We start from the raw sequence: 21388 nt of genomic DNA, 5'->3' as shown, positions 1-21388 counted from the left end.
GCTTACGCCACCTAGCCATTTTGTTTTACCATTTAAGCTTAGAATATTTAAATGTGAAATCTATATTCACACCGCAGTGCAAAGAAAGTGAGGCTATGAAACCCCCTTGCCATCAGTGGATAAGAAAATACCTAGTTTTCTCTCGATTTCTACCACCATTCACTTAATCTTTGCTTGGTAATCTCTACAGATTTGAAATCCACTCTCCCTTCGCTGTCTCTAAAACCCAATAACTTTATTAAATCTATGTTGTCTTCGGTAGGCATAGGGTGAAGCCCTTTACAGTAGAGTATCAAGTGTTCAGCCGTCTCGTCCTCCTCTCCACAAGCAGTGCACACTGTATCAATTTCCTGGTACTTCACTCTGTATGTTCTGGTTCGCAGAACACCCGTTCTTGCCTCAAACAGCAATGAGCTTCCCCTAGAATTGTCATAAATGCTTTCTTTGGCAATAACTCTTTTGTTTAATCTATAGCTTTCCAGAGCCGTCTTTGTCTGCATTCCCTCTAGCCACCAATCTCTTTCTGTGGCCTTAACTTTCTTCTTAACTGAGACTTGCTCTTCCGTATCTTCGCTATAGCCCAAAAACTTTCCTCTTAATTTCCTAGTGCGCTGTCTCCACTTTGTGTCTACACTCCTCATGTATAAATAGCTGAAAACCTTTCGTGCCCACTGCTCCCCGTCCATTTGCCTCAACCTATCCTCAAATTCTACCTTGCTCACCGCTTCCCTGCTCTCAAATGATGCCCATCCCATGTCTCCTTCTACTCCCTGGTTTGGCGTTTTGCAATGTGCCCCCAAAGCCAGTCTACCTACTCCGCGCTGTCCGCGTCGAGATCGAACCGTGTCGCCACCGTGCGGCCGAAATTGGAAACACACGAAAGCGGGGATACCGCCGTGCGTCGTCTGCTCCGGGCGCACGCTCAGTCCATACCTCGGCGAAGTCACTCACGAACTCGCTCACTCACACTCACTCACGCTCACCGCGTCATGGTGAAGGGCTGTGAATGACTTCGTGAACTCGGACGAAGTCGTGATGTGAAGGGGATGTGACTTCGTGAACGCGGAAGGAGTCGTGATGTGAATGGGCGTGACTCCGTGAACGCGAAAGAACCCGTGATGTGAAGGGGATGTGACTTCGTGAACGCGGAAGGAGTCGTGATGTGAATGGGCGTGACTCCGTGAACGCGAAAGAACCCGTGATGTGAAGGGGATGTGACTTCATGAATGCGGAACGAGTCGTGATGCGAAGGGTACTGACTTCATGAACTCGGAAGGAGCCGTGGTGTGACGGGGAGTGACCTCGTGAACTCTGACGCACCCGTGATGCAGTAGTGAAGGACTTCGTGACTCTGGTGTATACGTGATGTGATGGTGAATGAATTCGCGAACTGAATTTGTGATGTGATGGGGACTGAGTTCGTGAACTAGGAGTCAGGACTCGGGAGATGTCGTTATGGATTTGCTTGCTTGTGCGTACTCTTCGCGACTGATAGCCGACTTGACATTTGGAAGTGTCTGCAGCATGTTGGTGCCCCTACACACACAAACATGCTGTGGCGGTTAGTATAGAGTGCAGACGGAGCAGAAACTTGGAAGGAACTTCTGTTAGAGCCCAGAACGAGATTCGTAGGGGTGGTCTGGTAACGTTTGGGGGAAGCAACTGCAGGGGGCGTTTGCTTTGGAGGACTTTGACAGAGGATGTGACTGACACCCCAAAGGTCGTATTTATTTTTATTGTCTAAAACGATGCAAGTTGCAGTCATAGACACGCAAAAAAAACCGCATCGCGAAAAAAAATTTTCCCGCGCGCGCGCGCGCCTTTTTATTTTTGGCGTTTGATTTTCCCGCCTCTCGCCTCCTCGCTTCTTTTGATCGGTGACGTCAAAAATCAGGAAATTTAGAAGCTTTGTAGGCAACATCTCTATAAAATTTAATTACGGCAATCCTAAAACATGTTTTTTAACGCAATTGCGAACGCACTACGGCCCTTCTTTTTGAAATACCAAAAATCGGGAGTTCGTTGTGGTGCCGTCTCCTGGATTTGTATCCTCCAACGGAAAACAGGCGACACCGCTCAAAACCGGTCCGCCTCAACGCGGGCGCTCGCTCCTTTCCTCCTCGCTTTGGGTCGCCATGGCAACAGCCGGGAGTGGTGAAAGGAAGTCGACTCTCAGGTCTCCGCAATTTTTGACGTCAAGGCACCGGTGCCGATCGCGCGGGAACTTCGAATTCGGCATTTGGAAATTGTTTTTTTACTTCACAAATACTGAATTCCCAAATTTCAAATTTTGAGGGTAATGTCCCGGCATCGTTTTCAATCGTTTCGGATAATAAAAAAAATTATGATTTTGATGTGTCAGTGCCCCTTTAAGCGCGAAGTCGGAAAGGGGGAGGGGACTGTGTATTGCAGACGAAGCGGCACCAGCGCTTCCCAGATGGGGATTGGGGGGGAGGGGGGGGATGTTTGGACCGGCACAGACTCAGCGGCGACTCCAACGAGTTTGGCGGACCTCCGGCTCCCTTGCCCCGATACTGCGGGCGTGCGTACCCGCGTCGCGTAGTACATGTGCAGCTTAGCGAACGTTAGGGGAGGCTTTGTCTGTGCGCGGCAGCCGTTTGAGCCTCCTGCATGGCCGTGGGGTTCCGTTTACGCGGCGCGGCTTGGCGGCTCCTCCTTTCGGTGTGTGTGTCTGTGTGTGTCATTGTGTGTGGGGGGCCGGGGAAGGTGTCGTTTTGCCAGTGTGCTATTCTGCCACGGGAGGGTTTCTCTTCGCGTTGATTGCATCTGCGTGTGTCCGTGCGACCATATTTTTGTCTTTTGTAAGCGCGTGCGTGCGCGCACCCCTCAAGGAAACACAAATAAAACCGTCTTCCCGGAGCTTTTACGCGAGTACTGGTGTGACCCTAACCGAGTATACAATGTTTGTTTTCTCGCCCTCGCTTAATAATGCTTACAGATATTCTGATGCTGGTAATATGCGGAACACGCTCGTTTTTATCCGTCCACACGAAAAAGCGTGCGCCGGATTTGATCTGTTTCGGCCGCTTCCGAATTTTTTCAAACGCTATTTAGCATCTAAGATCTCGGGAAGGCTTGACTCTATTCTAGAAAAATCACGGAAGATTACGGGCTTTATCCATATGCCGGAGAATTATGATAATTTTAAAAATGTGAGGAAGCAGCCGATTGGCATCACGGTTTGTCGCCCACGTTTCCTAACAAGCGCGCGGACATGTCCGTTGCAATAAAAGGCGGAGAAGATTTTACGTGCTCTCAGGCGTTTAGGTGGGGGCTTCGCTTGCTGTTGCCGATAATAGTTTTCATCACAGTCGTGCATATTCCCGAGTTCTTGAATTCTAGGAATACGAACAGAGTTCTTCGATTTCCGTTGAACGTGAATATTGACTAAAGAGGTTTTTGTTTCTGTTTATTTGAGCAAAAGTCAGCTACTGGCACGATACTTGTGTGTAAAAGCCGGACCCCATCAGAAAATGTGCGACGAACACGTGGCGAAACTCAATCCACTAAGCAGCCTAGCCTTACTCCGTGAACGGCGCTTCGAACGCGAAGGCGGAGTACGAGTGTTCAAAGATTCTTGATAAAATGACATAAATCTTTTACAAGGGGGGAAGACAGATAGTCCGTCCCCATTTCTGAATTTATCTCTTTTTTTATGCTAGCTAGTTTTGCATACGAACCATATCGGCCACATTTTTCTGGAGTGCTTTTCATTTGAAATCGAGACCACTCTTCTTACATAAGCGCTTAGACACTCGTCTCCTCGCTATTTTCCTGAGCAAGTGACTCAGTCAAAGGTCTGCTGAGTTTTTTTCAACAGCGTCGGAGCGATACGAATGGCTCTCACTTCGATCGGAAGTGAGAGCCCATCACACAGAACCACAAGCAGACCGCGATTGCGTTGTCATCACCGTCATCCTGCTGTTGCAAGCAGGCTACCAATGAAAAACAAGGTGCGCGGTCGAGGTCGAAGTCAAATTCGAAGTGTTTATACGACGTGCAAGTAGGGGTACCAAAACGTGTCTTCCGCGCTTGCGAACGTTATCGTGACTTATTGAAAAGAAGTAAATACGAAGAGTGGCACAACAATCAGCGGGAAACATAAAGGGCGCTCACAGAACGCGCGAAGACGAGACAGAAACGCGCGCGCCGTCATTGGTCAAAACCAGGTGTAAATAGAGGTACGTCAGAGCGTCTGAGGGGTAAACAAACACACGAGGTACGCAAAGAGCAGAATAAGCCTGTTATTTTTAAAACATGGAAAACTATTGAACCGGGCTTGCCGCGTTTGTTTAAACTTTTTTCATGCACGTCGCCGTGCTGTTCTGGGGCACGTATCGTCGGTTCACTAAAGAGCTTTTACTTTCCCACGCTGTTTAGAGCCTGACATGTCCAGTTTTTATGACAGGCTGTGTTCCCCGTCTAGAAGTGTGGACGAGCTGTTTACCCGTCCTCCCATCTTGCATTTCCCACCAGACCTTGTTCCAAAATGACCTTTCTTTTGTAACGAAAACAAAATTAAGAACCTGCCTCTATTCATCTCAAAGACTATGTTTGATGTTCGCTGAAGGCGTCCTCACTGGCTCTGTCTGCTTGAAGAAATCACCGGTTATCAAGGGGAGTTGAGGGAGCGAAGACGACCTCTGTTTCCCTTCCCTTCGAGGTTAGTTAGCTTGCTTCTCCTTGCTAACGTCGTCTTTAATTTCACTAGAAAAACGATAAACGGTAGGGAGTTCTTGTAGACGGTTTTTGTGCTCGGTAACGATACCCAATAACGATACTACGCATGCACTAAGACGGCAGAGGAGTATCGGGTATCCTTACAGGAATTATTGGAACAATACACAAAACTCCCTAGTTTCTTAGACGTGTAAACAGGAAGTATAAGCACTTACTTAATTCGTCCCCAACACGCTCGTTTGTGATTAGTGCTTTAGTGTTTCAAGCTTGGGATAAACTTTTGCGTTTCAAGCTTGAGGCAACCTGTAGGTACAAAGTTTGACCTTGCCAAGTGTAGGGAAAAGTTCGCTGTTCGGGTTTTTCCTTTTACGTCCTTTGTCGACCCGTTGTGGCCTGTTCTTTTTTGTTACTGGTTACGTGTGGAGTCTGTCGGTTTTGGTTTTAAGGAGCCTTTTGGTTTTTGTTTTAAGGAGCATCTCTGTTACGCCTGACGCGCCACCACCGCGCCGTTACGTAACAGAGATGAGTTCATGTATAGGTGAATATGTCGCCGAAATTATGTTCTGGCAATACACGAACCAACGAACTCATCTCTGTTACGTCACGGCGCGGTGGTCACGCGTCGGGCGCACTTCCGGTCTGGGACTGAAGGCGGAAGTCCCTATGTGAGACGTGTATTCTAGCGTTGTATTAAAAAAAAAACCTGACAAAAACTTGCCTTCTCGTCAAAACGCCGCGGCTGGGGCTGTACCAAAAGAGTCGAGAAAGGTTTGAAGATCAGTTTTCATGTGCTCGGTTCGTCCGAGAACGTGGATATGTGCCGTGAAAATGGAAAACCAGTCGCCGTCGGACCACGATTGCTTGGGCGGGAAGCAGTTTGGGTTAAATTCACGGATACTTGTTGTCATCAGATTTATTTGTTTTTTTCTGTCATGAAAGCGGGAATATCGAAAAGTTGTTGGGACCGCCTGCATGCGGACGTTCAGTGCGTATTCAAGATCGAACGGCCGCCTGATTGCTCGAACTGTCGTCTGCTCTTTCAAACGCTTCTGCTCGTCGTCTGCTCTTTTAGACGACACCGGCCCGTGGACCAAATGTTGGCCCGGTACTTGCGATAAGAAGTGAGTGCGGAGATGTTAATCGTTGCTACCAGTGACCATCAACGACTTGTTATGCCTCATTCACTTGGTCCGATTCTGCTTGCGATTTTCAGCATCGATGTTGAACATCTCAGCTACGGTTCACGCTGTTGTAGCCCGAGCGACGTCATGACTGAAAATTGCGACCGAAATTTCATCATGCGAATCAGGCTTTAGCGTATCCTCTGCGGCGTTTACGCGGAATGAATCGCCGCATGTCACAATATTCACGCGAAGTTTTGTGGTGTAGCGAGCCTCGGTAATTTCGCTGAGGCTGCTCAAGTAGTCAGGCATTGCCAAGGAAGACGTAGAATCAACAATTCCAACGCAGAAAAGTGCACGGGGACTCACACCGCCGCCGACAACAACGCAATTCAATGGTTTGTTTATCGGCGACGCGGCGAGCTTCTTGCCCACACCCCATCGCGCATGCCCGGCTACGATGGCGTCGGCGAGGAGCGCTCCAGTTTGTTTGTAAACATGAGTTGGTGTATAAAATATAGTGGAAAAATGATGTGAAATGAGGTGCCACTGAGCACCACGTTTTACATGCTCACGTCACGTCATGTGAGTATAACGTTAGAAAATTCATAAGTCTAGATACTTTAGTCCTTGTCATTCGCAGAGTTTTCTCCGTAGGTAGCAGCCGCCTGCATTACTGGTGTTCTCGCGGAAAGTGGCGCACTAGCTCCCAATCAATCGCACAGCGTGCCATCCTGACTGAAAGCAATGCCAAGGAGTGAAACTTGAAGACCCTGTCCTCTAATAAAACGCTTCGTAGAGATTCCCACCTCAAGAACTTGCGTCCCATCAGGTTTCCGAGTCTATTATATTCGCGAACACCGCCCCGTCGGACTTTAGCAAATGATTGACTCTTTGTCCAACAGATGTTTAGTCGAACTGTGGTAAAGCTTTAAGGTGGGCCAGTCGGTGCATAGTGCACAGTCTTTGTAGCAAGTTCGGAGCCCTCACCGGCCTGGCCGGAGCGGCTTGGTTGGTTGTGAACTTTTGACAACGACCGTTCATACAAGGAAAAACGGCGTAAGAGGACCCAAGGAAAGCAAGTAGAGGACAGACAGCGCTGTGCACGTGTCGCTGTTCTACTTGTGTGTGTGTCCTTTTGCGCCGCGGTTCCTTTCATGTTTAGTCGAACGGAGCTTCGGATGCGTAGGAGTTTAACGAAATACGGAAACATGCCGCCCACAGGTATCGACATAGGTGTAGCGTGCCAAGTACATTCAGCACATTGCGCTATTGTACTTATATTCAGTGACCGGTGAAGACCGCAGTGCAAGGTCTGCCTTCAGCGCGAGGTTTCTAGCCTCCGGGTCACCACTGCGCATCCGACTGTTGGGGCTGGTATACGTTCTCTGTGCCTCGACTCTCGAGGCATGCGTATTTTGCGCGCCCCGGGAACTTTGTCTTTTATTGATTTTGTATGCATGATATTTTCGTGGACCTGCGTCACCAGAAAAGCACAAGCTTGCAAGCGCAGCGAATGCTCGGCGGAAGGGAGCGAGTGCGCGCTGGGGGCGTCGAACTGCAGTTTTAACCAAGTTAAGAATGCAGTAAGCTCCGCATTTTGCGTGAGCCCACTACAGTATAATTAGGGCTCCGCGTTTTCGAATAAACCCTATGAAATCCGAAGAACACTTGCCGTTTAAACTTTTGCCGAATCGGGTTTATCCGAAAAACCCCGAATATTTGGGGCTTCCAGAAGTAATAACGCCCGACAGGTCTTCATATTTCCCCGGAATTTACAACAAGCTTTACGTTTGTCATCCTTTCTAGTTGAAACTTATGAATTTATCCCTTTATTATAGAAACGTGGTAGCTTCTCTTACGACCACAGTCGAAGTCTCGCATATGAAAAGGCTGATTTACTAAATTCGGAAACTGCTGTTTTCTAAATTTAATTCGCACCACCGAAGAAGCCGACAAACTCCGAATTTTGTATACCATTAAAGAAAGCTCCGAAAAACACCCCGAATTCATTGTAAAAAAATTGCAGTGGCTTAGCTCGGCTATGCCAGGATATACGTAGCGTAAGCTTAGGTTCAGCTGGTTATTCTTAGCTTTCCTGGTTGTCTACGATTAGCTTGATTATCATGCTTACTGCTGCTTCAATGACACGGACGGTTTACGGATTATGTGACTACTTCGGGATCCAATGAGTTAAGCTTCTCCGCTCTTCTTATTGCGGAGGGGGCGCCGTGTAACCGAGCCTTCGGTTGCACGTCAAAAGATCCCCAGATGGTCCAAATTAATTCTCCGCTGGGGCGTGCCAGATGCCCGTCGTTGGTTTGGCCAGCTGTGCGCCGTGTTATGTATCAAGCAACCAAGCTGCCGCCCAGAACAACCGGACAGCGCGAGCCATGATCTCGAGCGGGTCCACGCGCGCAGCGCGTGCATCGGGGACTGACACGTGTGACGCAGCACGGCTCGCCAGAAGCCACGCGAAACTGCTCAACCTCGGCCAGTGTAGCCTACGCTACAAAATAAACTCCTAAAAACACGCTCCGATTCTATTCAAAAATGAACTCCGAAAACACAGTACGCTCCCTATAAAACGAGTCTATGCGCAGCCAAACCCCGGCGTAAAACAACGAGCGCGAGGCGCGCGTGAATCGCGCGCCTCGCCTCTGTTCAAAGCTGAAAAATGTGGAGTCGACCGCCATCATTAGTTATCTCGACTGCATTTCGCTCAAAGTAGGTTGAGCGACACGAACACGCTCAGAAGTAAACATATTGCTTTGAGGTGAATGATCCAATGAGTGGTTTAATTAATGATGAGGTGTCTCTGACCTACGGGTTCGAATAAAACAGATTTCATTGCTTCGGCAAGCTGCAGGTCGCCTCTTGAAGAGGTTTTTCAGGGGAGGCACTTACTTTTTTTATTTATTTGTTTAACTGACATACCCTCAGGGCCATCGGCATTACAAGGGTGAGCGGGAGTTAGAAGAGAACAGAACAGAGCTGTACACTTTGGAGCGCAGTCTGAGCTGTATAGATTATTAACGGCAATTTTAAACATATAGTAAGTGGCAATTGTGGCAACAGATGAGGGAAGGTAGTTCCAGTCCCTGGAATTTTTGGGAATGGATGACTCTTGTTTTGGAATGTCTACTTTATATATATATGATGAAATCCGTGACAAAATATTACATGGGTGATTCAGCGGTCCGTTGTGAAGTATTGCGTTATTATGGTATCTCTTATGAAAGTGACATCATCGCGCTATTTTACGACGTAAGTGAGGTAGGCAACGATAGGCTGGTTGCCATGGATCATAATTTTTAAGATAAAACACACAAAACAATTTTGTACTGATCGAACGACGGTTAGCGAGCGAAACCTGGCCCACGACGTTTCATCGAATGACACTTTAGCGAATGGCGACGTTCATTTAACCGAATAGATAAAATGGAGGCCGCCGCCGTCTTGTTTTCGAGCTTGCCGAACCTTTGGCGATGGACGCTCGAACTTGAGTTCATTTAATTTTCCCCAAACTATAGCAAAGCACCCCTTGCTATCGTTCCGAACAGACCGCCTGGCGCGGTCTGTTTGGATGCCCAGTTTGCCGCCCCTACAAATGCCTAAACGTCGACTCGCGTATGTGATCTCTATTCGCTAAAATGTAATTCGCTAAAACGTCTTCGTTCATATATTATGGACTCGTATTAATGTTTGTAAGATGTTTCACAAAAATCGTGCACGCAGGTTCGTGTCTGTCTCTCCTTTTTGCCACCTCGGTGAGCGGTCGTTGGCAAAAATATAAGCGCCTTCTTTTTTTTTTTTTCGTAGAAAAAACCGTGCGCAACGAAAGTAAAAAAAAAAAAAAAAGACAGGTTAGAAGATTTTGAGGTGGGGTCCCCTCCACAATCACAACGCCGACAACCAGGCGAAGTCTAGGGAACCTTCATGTGCGCTTTGCTAGGGTGATGCCACCCTTTGTAATACCGCTCGCCGACAAACCAGCAGCCATTTTGGTTCTGGGCATCCGTGGGGCCTTTTCATTTAAGTAGTTGCCTGACCGGCGGGTAGAGGGCGCTGGCGCATTCGGCGCCATTAGGTTGCTTCAATTTGGTCGGTTTCGGTTTCAACGTACACGCGATTGTGATGCTGTTTCATGCCACTTTCGAGTGATTTTGCGACATGATTTTTTTTTAGTAGCCCACAGCGAATGAAACAATAGTATTGAGCCACTTGGCCAAACACGAAGTGGTTTCGAGCCTAAATTGCGATCTTTTTTTTACTAACACCATATGCATCTGATTCCGTCCATCATTAATTTCGGCCAGGTTCGGCGGTGAAACATCTGCGCTAATGCACAGGGAAAAGTATCATTGTCCACGGCCGTACCCGCGGACACTAATTTCAAGAAAAAAAAATAAAGAGCAGGACAAGCTCCGCCTGCAGCGTGCGCTCGTTGCCTGCCGCCATGCTTTGGCTGTGCGTGCACCGAGCGGTACGGAAGTAGATAGCTCGCGCTCAAGTCATATATTGAAGTGATCATCTTATATTGCAACAGACTATATTGCATGAGTGCTTAGGGAAAAATCAGGTCGACAGCATGATTAACAATCTCCTGAATCACAAAGAACAGATGAACTGACGAGTTTACTGTTCGATGTTTGGTTTCCGTATACCAACATTTTCTAACTTCGAGACTGGAAACGTCTTTTATAATGACTAGAAAAGTTTAATATAATCAGGTAGATTATATAAAAAAGTGCTAATGTCTCGGTCTGTTTTATTTGAAGAAATTAAGCGCTCGAAAGATATTTTGATAGACCAGCCTAGGCTGACTAGAAAATTTCTTTAACTAAAGTGCTCATTTACAGCATTTCAGAATATTGGCCTTATGAAATAAACTTTTTGTTATATGGACATTTGCTTGCTACGTTCTCAAGGTATGAGAATGGTAAGATAAGTGAATGCCAGACTTCAAAATAAAGTCTGATATTCATCTTCCGCAAAATTTGCCGAATGAAATTGAAGAGTGCAAAAGAAATTCCCTCCGATAAGTGTGGCTCATGTCGAACGCCAGGCGCCACTCTGTGTAGAAAGCTGTTCACTGATTTGAAACGATGCGCTTTGCACATTTTGACGTCGCCATCTCCTGAAAGTAACTCCCTATTCGCCGTCGACAACCGGCTGCACTCGGGTGATTTTCATGCAGAAGGATTCTTTTCGGCGTCACATTTTATTAATCACAGGCACTATCAAGCTGTCGGTGGCAGTTTCTTACGCGGGGAGTTCAAATATTTGTGTTCAGATAAATTAATTGAAACTGCATGATTATATTAAAAATGACTTAAGCAACTGAAAAACTATGGACATGGGACCAAGCACGATTCACAATTCCGTGGAATTCATAAATAAACCGACAAAGCGAATCACACATGCGATTAAGAACGTAAAACAAATATAGGTGTGATATTGCGAACAAACAAGTTGCCTAATGTTAAGGTACCATTATTTCTAGCATAAAAAATAATTCAAACTAAATGTTTGTTCCCGCGCCTTGTCCACTAGTTCCCTAGTGTAATCAAAAGAAACTGTTTTCGATATGTTGGAACTACCATGTTTTCAGGAAAAACACGTGGCTAATTACGCTGAGTGTTTTTGTTTTCTTCCTTGACACCAATGCGCACTCATATATATAAAAACATTGGGCTTCCTATTGTAAATGTTCCGCCCTTATTAGCAACCAAACCTCAGTTCTCACAAGTTATTGGTATTTGAACCCTCGAGGCTCTCTTCAAGTCATATATGTATTCAATGTGCGCAAGTGCTAACGCTGATTCCTGTTCCTATAAAACCTTTCACACGTATCCCGCACGCCGACGGTAAAAAATATTCAAAACGTGTTACAAAATCAACTACAAAAGTTGCGCGCATATTGATGGAATGCAATTGCATGGTAAGGATGAGTATAAGACAACACCTTACGGAGTAAGGCAAGAGACGCGATGAAGCGCGACGAAAAACACGAGTTCAACGCATCCGCCAAGGCGCGGACGGGAGAGCGGAGCAACAAGTTGAAGCAACCTAATGGCGGCCGCATTACGTGATTCCAAAATGGCAGCGCCCATGCGGCGGAGGGTGAAAAGGTCTTATCTCACAAGTTCGGAGCAGGGAAGTCAAGAAGCCGCTCGCTCTCCACAGCATGCGCACACGATGAAGAAAGCGCGAAACAAAACGAAAATAAAAGAAACGGGACAACAAAACTAAAAGCCAGAGGGAACTAGCTAAACAAACAAAATGACAAGAGCAGGGTGCGTCGCCCGGCCCAGCCCAATACTCCCCCCCCCCCCCCCCCCACACACACACACACACAGACACACACTGAAACACACATCTGGAGTCGTCAGCGCCGCTGCGAAAGAACTTCGAGGATGGCTGAGAGCCGGAGGCAGTGGCGGTGGCCGCGGCTGCAGGGGCCGACGCCGCTTTCCGTGACCTCGGTGACTCGGTGACTCGGTGAATGGCTGTGACTCGGTGAACGGCTGTGACTCGGTGAAGGGCCGTGAAGTCAAACCGGTCGAACGACTTCATGAACGGGATCAGTTCACGGACGTGAGGGGAACGACTTGCTGAACTCGATGAGCTCGTGATGGGACGGTGAGCGACTTCGTGAATTCAGAGTTGGCGGTGATGGGATGGGGAATGCTTCATGAACTCTGTCGGATTCGTGATGTGACGGTGAAGTACTTCGTGAACTTGACGGATTCGTGAAGTGACGGTGTATGACTTTGTGAGTTCAGAGATTGCGGTGACGTGATGGGGATGAGTTTGCTGTCCGGTTGAACTCCGTGATGTGAATGGCCGTGACTTTCGGACGTCGTTGTACTTTGTGATGTGAAGGGCCGTGAATATTAGACATCGGTGTACTCTGTGATGTGAAGGGCTGTGACGTTTGGACGTCGGTGTACTTTGTGATGTGAAAGGCCGTGACTTTTAGACGTCGGTGTACTCTGTGATGTGAAAGGCTGTGACTTTTGGACGTCGATGTACTTTGTGATGTGAAGGGCTGTGACTTTTGGATGTTGCTGTAATTAGTGATGTGATGGTGAGTGAGTGGGCTCGGAAATGCCGACCTATGGATTTGAAATCCACTCTCCCTTCGCTGTCTCTAAAACCCAATGACTTTATTAAATCTATGTTGTCTTCGGTAGGCATAGGGTGAAGCCCTTTACAGTAGAGTATCAAGTGCTCAGCCGTCTCGTCCTCCTCTCCACAAGCAGTGCACACTGTATCAATTTCCTGGTACTTCACCCTGTATGTTCTGGTTCGCAGAACACCCGTTCTTGCCTCAAACAGCAATGAGCTTCCCCTAGAATTGTCATAAATGCTTTCTTTGGCAATAACTCTTTTGTTTAATCTATAGCTTTCCAGAGCCGTCTTTGTCTGCATTCCCTCTAGCCACCAATCTCTTTCTGTGGCCTTAACTTTCTTCTTAACTGAGACTTGCTCTTCCGTATCTTCGCTATAGCCCAAAAACTTTCCTCTTAATTTCCTAGTGCGCTGTCTCCACTTTGTGTCTACACTCCTCATGTATAAATAGCTGAAAACCTTTCGTGCCCACTGCTCCCCGTCCATTTGCCTCAACCTATCCTCAAATTCTACCTTGCTCACCGCTTCCCTGCTCTCAAATGATGCCCATCCCATGTCTCCTTCTACTCCCTGGTTTGGCGTTTTGCAATGTGCCCCCAAAGCCAGTCTACCTACTCCGCGCTGTCCGCGTCGAGATCGAACCGTGTCGCCACCGTGCGGCCGAAATTGGAAACACACGAAAGCGGGGATACCGCCGTGCGTCGTCTGCTTCGGGCGCACGCTCACAAGCATGGATCTCGACGACGCAAGCCCCGTGTCAGGCTGAGCTTGACATTCCTTATTAAATGTTCTATGTTTTTGTTGCCGTTTCTTCTTACTAAAGGTTGTGTTGTATTGTTTCCCATGCGTACAAATTCAGTAAAGCGATTATAATTAAGTCGGAAGCTTCCATAATCTTAGTGTTTGTTTGTATACAATCGCTGGTCCCACGTATTTTTGTTATCTTGCACAAACCGTGGCTTTCATAAAGCATTGAATGTTGAGTGGGTCTGTGGTTTGATTAGAAAATTAACCCGACTGATCGCTATCTCCTTTAATATACTAATCAATCAATAAATCCGTATGTTGATTTTTCGACGGTCATATTGTGTGAAAGACGTTAAAACTACACATTTTTTACTGGTTTTACTATGTCATAAATGACATATTGCATTCACATTCTAAACTTCACGTTGTGAGTCCTACGTAAATATGAACGCGAAAAGCCTTTTAAAAATATTTTTTTAAAGTTAATATTGAAACAGTATAATCACTCTCGGTGAAATGACAAGCACGCTGAAGTGGTTTACCGTGCAAGCCTGTGTCACAAAAGAAATAAAAACGTCAAAAATATTAAAGCAGGCTTTTTTTTACTTTTTCGTCACTCCTTGTTGAACCGGCGAAAAAAATCGCAAATAAAGCATTACTTGAATAGTCTGAAAGTTAATCGATGAACTGCCCAGTCCCGATATACGTTAGGTGAGGGCGGAGGGTGATCGAAATGTCTCGTGATGGTCGCTAGCCCTCATCAGTAAAAGAGTATCGCTGCGGCCGATGCTGTCTGTGTCGTGGTGCCCGTCGTTTGTTGGGATTGCAGTCTACTGTGTTTGAATACAAGATTATTTAGCCAGAAATTTATAGTATTAGCCTCTTGACAACCGCGGCCCTCACCGAGAAAATTTAAGCGGGGGAATCCACACTACCGAGAAAAGCATTTAATAACAGGAACATTGCTGCGTTGCTCGGTTACACTCGCTTGTTACAGTCACGGCAGATATATTAGAACAGTTTGTTTCACTTGTTTCAGTTGTCTTGCCAACCGTGCAGTTCGTAGATCTTAACTAGAAGAGACACTCTCTCCTCATCGCAACGCTGTAGATTTGCTCAGACTTCAAAAAACTTACCCACACTATGGCACAGTAAAAGGACATAGGAACTCAATAGCATGGTAATTTCCAATACATCTTTAACTTATCCTCACTCTAAATATTTATATTACTGCAAAAGCTTGAAGTTAAAAAAAAAAGCATAGAAGCTGCAATCTCACGGCCCACAGTACCAGTATTATGTCATCTGGGTTGGAATTTATTTTTTTTTTTTTAATTCCCACGTTGATGAACCGATACATCCATTTTAAAAGAAACAAATATTTAATATAAATACTCCAGTTCAGCCGGAGACAGGCATCCGTCGTGGTGATCCATGCTTTCCAACGTCTCTCTAGAGCAGACGACGCTCGCAAAGAAGCGATTATATAAATTTAGGCCGCACGCTGGCAACACGATTCGATCTTCACTGAAGCACCGAACAGTACCGCATCTTTTTTCGCTAGAATTGTTTTCCCACCGATAGTATGCGACAAAATAAACGCAAGAATCTACGCCGTCTCGCGCGCGAAAGTGGAGAGCCTATGGTATGGTGTACTAGAAGGGGAGGTGTGCCAAGCCCCGCTCGGTTCCGGGGGCCTCCGCCGGACGCTGTCGCTTCGTGGCGCTGCTAGGCAAAGCGCGGTAGATAGAATACAGCACGCCGCTTCGAACGTATGCAATGCAGCCGTGTGGTTATGTTTAAAAAATGTTTTTGCGTTCGTCGCGTTGCTTGTTTGAAACATGGTTGCTTTTGACAAATACCCTACTCCAGTTTTTTGCCTCTGTAACATAATAAAGTAGTGTTTACTGGTTTTATGAGCCGGGAGCGCTGATCCCGTTCCTCAGCGCGCGAGCGGGACCATACTGGATTGCTCGCTTCCTGGTACTTCTGCAGTGGCATTTGGTTTTTTTTCTCAAACATGCAACATATAAAACTTGACCAGTACATAACCAAAACCTAATAAATCCCCAATATTATTTTTTTTTCTCTCTAATAACCGCAATATCCGGGCCCCTCCCAACAGAACATAAAAAAGTAATACAGGTTCAGTTCAGTTTAGCGGAAACTTTATTGATGCTATGATGCCAAGACTAGTCTTGAAGAAAAAAAAAATTAAAAAAAGAGGAATGCTTTTATTTTATTTTTTTTTTCGTGGTAGATATACCTCTCTTAACGTGTAGGTGTCCAACTACACTTTCTTCTTTTTCAATTTCTGTTCTTTTGATCTAGTTCTTTCGGTCCTGTTTTTGCCTTTCAAGAAGAAATGCATCCGTGTGATGCAGTAGAACTTCACCACTGATCGGGTGAGGCAGTCGCAGTGGTCAGCGCAGCCAACTTTTGGGAGCCCTTTCAGCGAGCCAACGATCTCGTACATTATGCTGGCGTGAAGCTTGGACGTGCTGAACGCCTTTGTCAGGTGGTTTTCCAGTGTCATCACCAGGTGGTACAGCTTCTCGGAGGGGTACAGCAGACCTCCCTGGTCTCACTCCATTGTCGCATCTGCTGGCAGGTGTTGTGCGACGTCGCTCCGCTCTGTGAGGCAATCCGCCTTGCATAGCCTGCAGCCAGTGTCCAATACCCGTTTTCGTGCCACATACCCGGCTATGTAGTAGACGAGGCGACCATCACTGCGCTCAGCAACGTAGGGAAGGTGGTCCAGAACATGCTGGGCCCCATCAAGGTCGCCGACGTCAATCAGCTCGTCGAGCTGCTTGTAAGCCGCTGGTTCGTCAAGAGGCACGGTCTCGGGGGTCAAAAGTGCATCTAGCACGCCAGGTGCTATGCTGCCGCTCACAGGGCTTTTAGCAAGGCTGTAGTAGCTCAGGCACCTCATGATGGCACAAAATTGTGCCGGGGTGGGGTTGTCGTTCGGACCGGATGCTTGCCGAGCAATCCCAAATAACCGTTCAATGCAATCTTGGCTGAGTCTGGATGTCATTATGTAGCGGTAGCCAAGTTTCGTTGTGAGGTATGTCAGCAGCTCCTTTGTGCTGCGCAAGGTTACCCTCAAGACTTCTGCCATACTCTTGCTTAGGAAGCCGCTGCCTTTGGCATGACGGTCCCACCGATCAAGGAAGTCCAGTGTCTGGTTGATGACAGCTTCCTCGTCGCTGTTTGGCCTGCATATGTACCAAGAAAGCAAAGCTTGCATCAGTGTGTACCACAAAACATCGAGCTGACCCTGATACACTAATAGAGCCGAATGATAATGCATCGTGTGCTTCTGTCGACTTGATTCAGTTGTTCTGCCCCCATCTGGCTGTGTGGTAATCTGTGATGCAGGCACAAACACGCTATGCGACGCATTCTGCACGAATCTGCTCTATGTGGAGTATCAAAGTAGATTCAAAATTTTCTCTTTACGCTTGCACTCAGTTTTTAGTTGTTCAATAACATGTCGTTTGTAAGCACCATGATACTGGCTAGAAGAAAAACGATGAGGTGCTAGTAAAAACTTGACCTCCTCCCCCTTTCTCTTGTTCCCTTCCACCCTACTGTGGGAAGTAAAGAGGGAGGCGATTGTTACCCCTTATAGCACTTGATGTAACGTAATCATATTCCTACTTTTCACTTAGTAAAGTTTGCTATAATAAATTGGTGTGCAGTCTAATTTTTAACCTTTATGCCAAGTCATATGACTTGATCACAGGACTGCCATAGGGTATGTAAGATAACCCACAATAGTTACCCTATCAGCATATAGCAGCCGTAAAAACAGTCACCATAGCTAGTAGTCACAGGATTGGTTTATGAAACAAGAAGTTGCTGGATAGATTCCTGGTGAGGCACAAACTGAGAATCTGCCTTAAAGTGCACACTACTATGTTAAAACAAACCCCCTGCATGTAACAATACAAGTTTTACCTGAGTGCCTTCAGTGGTGTTCGTGATGTCATGACACGGATGAGGTTCACCATGAGTTCAACAAAGGCTCGGGTGGGCTCCAAGTTTGGGTACTGCTCCTCAACTTTTCCTTTGTGGATGAAAAATGCATGTAGCATTGAAGGACTGAAAACCTGAAATGCGAGGTCCACCCTCATTTTTTCGAATCCATTGGGGTAGATGTGGGCCCGTGTGAGTCGATGTGCTGCCTTGGGTGTAACATCACTGCTTTCGCATTTCCAAGTGGCCGAGATGTGTTCCCAGTGAGCCTTCAAAATTAAAAAAATACTGGTTTTGCTAAGCAAATAAAAACATCACATTAAAACATCTGCTATGCATTTTCAGTTCACAGGTGCAAAATGAGGGGAGAAACATATAGTAGTGCTTACCCTTCCTTCTGGTGTGTTAAACCCAGCCTTCAACATCAGGTTGCGGACACATTTCATCAAGTGAGGGAAGTCGGAGATGAAGTGGATGAACCGACTAGGATCAGCAGGGTGCGAGGCTTTGCAGCAGACTGATGTAGCGTCGGCGTGCACGCCGAAGCTATGCCACATTGCCCGGTTCCAAGCTGCTCCGTCACAGCACAGGTAGTCAACAAACAGACCTGCCTGTTCGCATAGAATTATCGCCTCGGTGACAATCTTACTGAGCAAGTGAGCCTTCACGTTTCCACTTGAAGCAAATACGCCTAAAAAACAAATTATGGCACTAAGTAAGACATAGATGTAGTCAAAAAAGCAAAAAAAAAAAAAAAAAAAGAAGAGGAATTAACTATTTACCTATTATTTGCGTCCAATTCCCCATAAACGGCTGGAACATGAGTACTAGCCCATGGTCTGCTCTCGTGTGCTTGTCAGCCTCGGGAGTGTGCTGACCCAGGTTCACAAAACCTTCAATGTGTGATGACGCAGTCAGGTCCAGGTGCGCTGCCAGCTTCATTTCATCAAGAACGAGGCCGCCATGACGGGACATCTCGTCCATTTGCAGTGCCTTTGCTTTGACAGCTCGAAATAGGCTGTCACTGAATCCATATGAGGCTCTGAAATTCTGACGTTGTTACGAGGTTAGATAGTCTGGCACTAAAAATTTGATAGATGCTTAGCATATCTCATGACACATACCTTGATGTACCTGAACAAGCACATTCGACTTGGCAGCACAAGAATTCGGTGGCGTCTCAGGTGTTCATATAGCCTCTTGCTTTTCATTCGAAGAATGATGCATTCAAGGAGCCATGCCCTGCTGTATCGGTAGCCACGCAACGACTTTCGCTGTGATGCTTCGAAGCAAGCCCTAACGGACTCCTGTTGCTTTGGTGGCAGCTTTGCAATCTGAAATGTAGATATAAGGTAGAAAGAAGTGAATATTTAGAAAATAAATTAGATGCAAAGTGCCTACGTCTGAACTGTAAAATTCTCATCTGTTCAAGCTACTCACAGTATGCTCAAAGGTTTCTTGGCTGATGCTTGCATTTTGTGCCCTTGTTTGGTTGATTTGGTCCAGCAGAGTACGCACTCGATTTTTTTTCCGCTTCAATGTCCGAAGAGCACGTCGCAGCTTTTTTGCAGCAGTGTATGCAGTCAGGTTTGTCTTGGCCTTGCCGCGCCTTGCTTTCCACATGCGAGACGTCAGGAGCTTGCGAAGATATTTGCAGGACAAGCAAGGATGTCCAGAAACACCTGTAAAATTGTTCGTACATGACATAAATAATTATTCCCACTCAGAAGAAAGAATGTCTCACCTAGAACAGATCCATTGCATTTGTTGGAATACAGCTTGTTTTCGACACGCTGACAGGACTTTTCTTGTATTTTGACCACGGCGAATTCAGTCAGTTCTCCAACACCAGCACATAGCGGCACATTGTCAACGTAGCGCAGGATATCTTCCGCTTGCGAAGGGGTTCCAACACTACTCTCAAGATGTGGAATACCACGAAGAAAGACCTTGCAAACAGAAGGTCCTTCAGCCGTCTGAGCTTCGAAGATCACTGCCCTTTCAAACTTAAGTGGGGGTACCGTGTTGTTGCTGAGACAGACTGTTTGATAGGAGACTGTGTTTGGCTCTTCTGAAAACAGCTGCTCCGACCAGTAGTCTGATGGGCGCCTCAGATTTCTGAAGGTGCTGGTTTTAGCAGTAAGGCTCCCACTGGGTGAGTCGCAGTCGCCGTAAACTGATGAGGCTTCTTGAGTTTGTTGTTGATACTGCTGAGAGGACTGAAGCTGAGAAGGCTGACAAAGAGTCCTTGCTTTTCGGTTGGGCTCTTGCAGTGGTGCCCGTGACTTCCGCTTTCTTTCCTTGGGGAGTGTCTTGCTCAGGTATTTCGGTACGTTTGGAAACTGTGTCGGCACGGCATCAGACGCCAAAGCAGGTACCAGGCGGGGCTGCCACACTTCCTCTCCATTGATGATAAGGCGAGACGAAGAGATTATAAACCTACAAGAAAGAAAAAAAAAAAAAACGGCAATGTAAACACCGATACAATACATTCAGAGCATCTCGAAGGCATATACGGGCCACAGAGCAAAAGCCTGTGCAATATCTTCTGCTAATCGAGGTAGTATTACAAAAGAAAGCTATTGGGTATGAGTTTCATTAGGCTTTTTTTATCACAAAGAAAAAATCAGAAATAGATGACAAAACACTGCATTTAATTTCTTATACTGGCGTGAATCCTCTCAAAGTTGTCACAGCAAAATAATAGTCAAGTAGTCACCGAAATTGAATGTATAGTATAAGCTCTATTTTATTCCCCAAAATAACTAAGAAAAACTACTGCGTGATGCTGTACTCAAACATTTTTTGCCTGTCTTATTTTCAAATTTGGTGGCGATGGCTGAAGGGTTTATATATACAAAACATTCAAATAAGTAAGAAAGGCGGGCTAAAAGAAAAAAGAGCAGACGGAACAGAACAGATATTAGGTACCGGAGTCGGCGGGCGAAAAGAAGGGGACAACACAAATGTAAATGACGGAAAAGATACAGGCGAGCTGGTGAACGTTTAACATCGTGGAAACCCGAGACCAAGGAACAGATATGGGACGACACGCACACCAATCTTGACATGTAACGTGTTGTGGAGACGACACTTCAGTGAGGGCCCGAGACCTACTATCCCGTTTTCTCAAGCCATTTCACGTGAGCACACCATATTTCTGCACAAAGAGAAGCACATACGCCCCCTACCGCGCACGCGGATGTTATTATTTACAGTTCACTCACCTCTTATCGAAGTGCCGTTCACACACTGCCGAATTTGGTTGCAGCCTCTTGTCGGCTCTCGGGATTGCGCGGTCCCACTTCTCGAAGTTAACGGCGTCCTTGGGGGCCCGGAATAATGATGCCTTTTCTTTTGAGTGTTGATAGCCAACGTTGCATCCTGGCACAAAACACCAGCGATCTGTCTTCTTCTTCGCAGCGACTTCCATCGTTGCATCGCAAGCGGAAGGGTCTCCTAACGTGCTCTACGCCTTGCCCTACGCTACGCTGTGCACGACCGGCCGGGAGCTCCCCGCTTACCGCGACTTGCGTAGCAGCGCCGCTTGCCGTCATAGCGGCAGAATCCTACAGGAGGTCCCCCTCTCCCAACGCAGCGACGGCGCGCTTGGCACACCTCCCCTTCTAGTACACCATACCTATGGGGCGGCCGTTCTCCTATCCCCGCTTTGATAATGATGGATGGATGGATGGATG

The 21388-nt window shown here is 46.7% G+C and overlaps 1 protein-coding gene across 1 annotated transcript; it reads right to left on the bottom strand.

Moving 5' to 3' along the window:
* Nucleotides 1-15772: 15772 nt before the first annotated feature.
* Nucleotides 15773-21148, bottom strand: LOC115319210 (transposable element P transposase). Its single transcript, XM_040221656.3, is given in 8 exon segments — nt 15773-16927; nt 17673-17959; nt 18080-18381; nt 18473-18740; nt 18815-19024; nt 19131-19372; nt 19435-20129; nt 20918-21148. Coding segments are annotated over 8 exon segments (3141 nt in total). The 5' UTR covers nt 21124-21148; the 3' UTR covers nt 15773-15996.
* Between the last annotated feature and the right edge of the window lie 240 nt (nt 21149-21388).

This window comes from Ixodes scapularis, unplaced genomic scaffold (genome assembly GCF_016920785.2).
Source record: "Ixodes scapularis isolate PalLabHiFi unplaced genomic scaffold, ASM1692078v2 PGA_scaffold4__175_contigs__length_147842914, whole genome shotgun sequence".
NCBI classification, from domain to species: domain Eukaryota; kingdom Metazoa; phylum Arthropoda; class Arachnida; order Ixodida; family Ixodidae; genus Ixodes; species Ixodes scapularis.
Note: the sequence above shows the minus strand (reverse complement) of the source record. Positions and strands in the feature narration are given on the sequence as shown.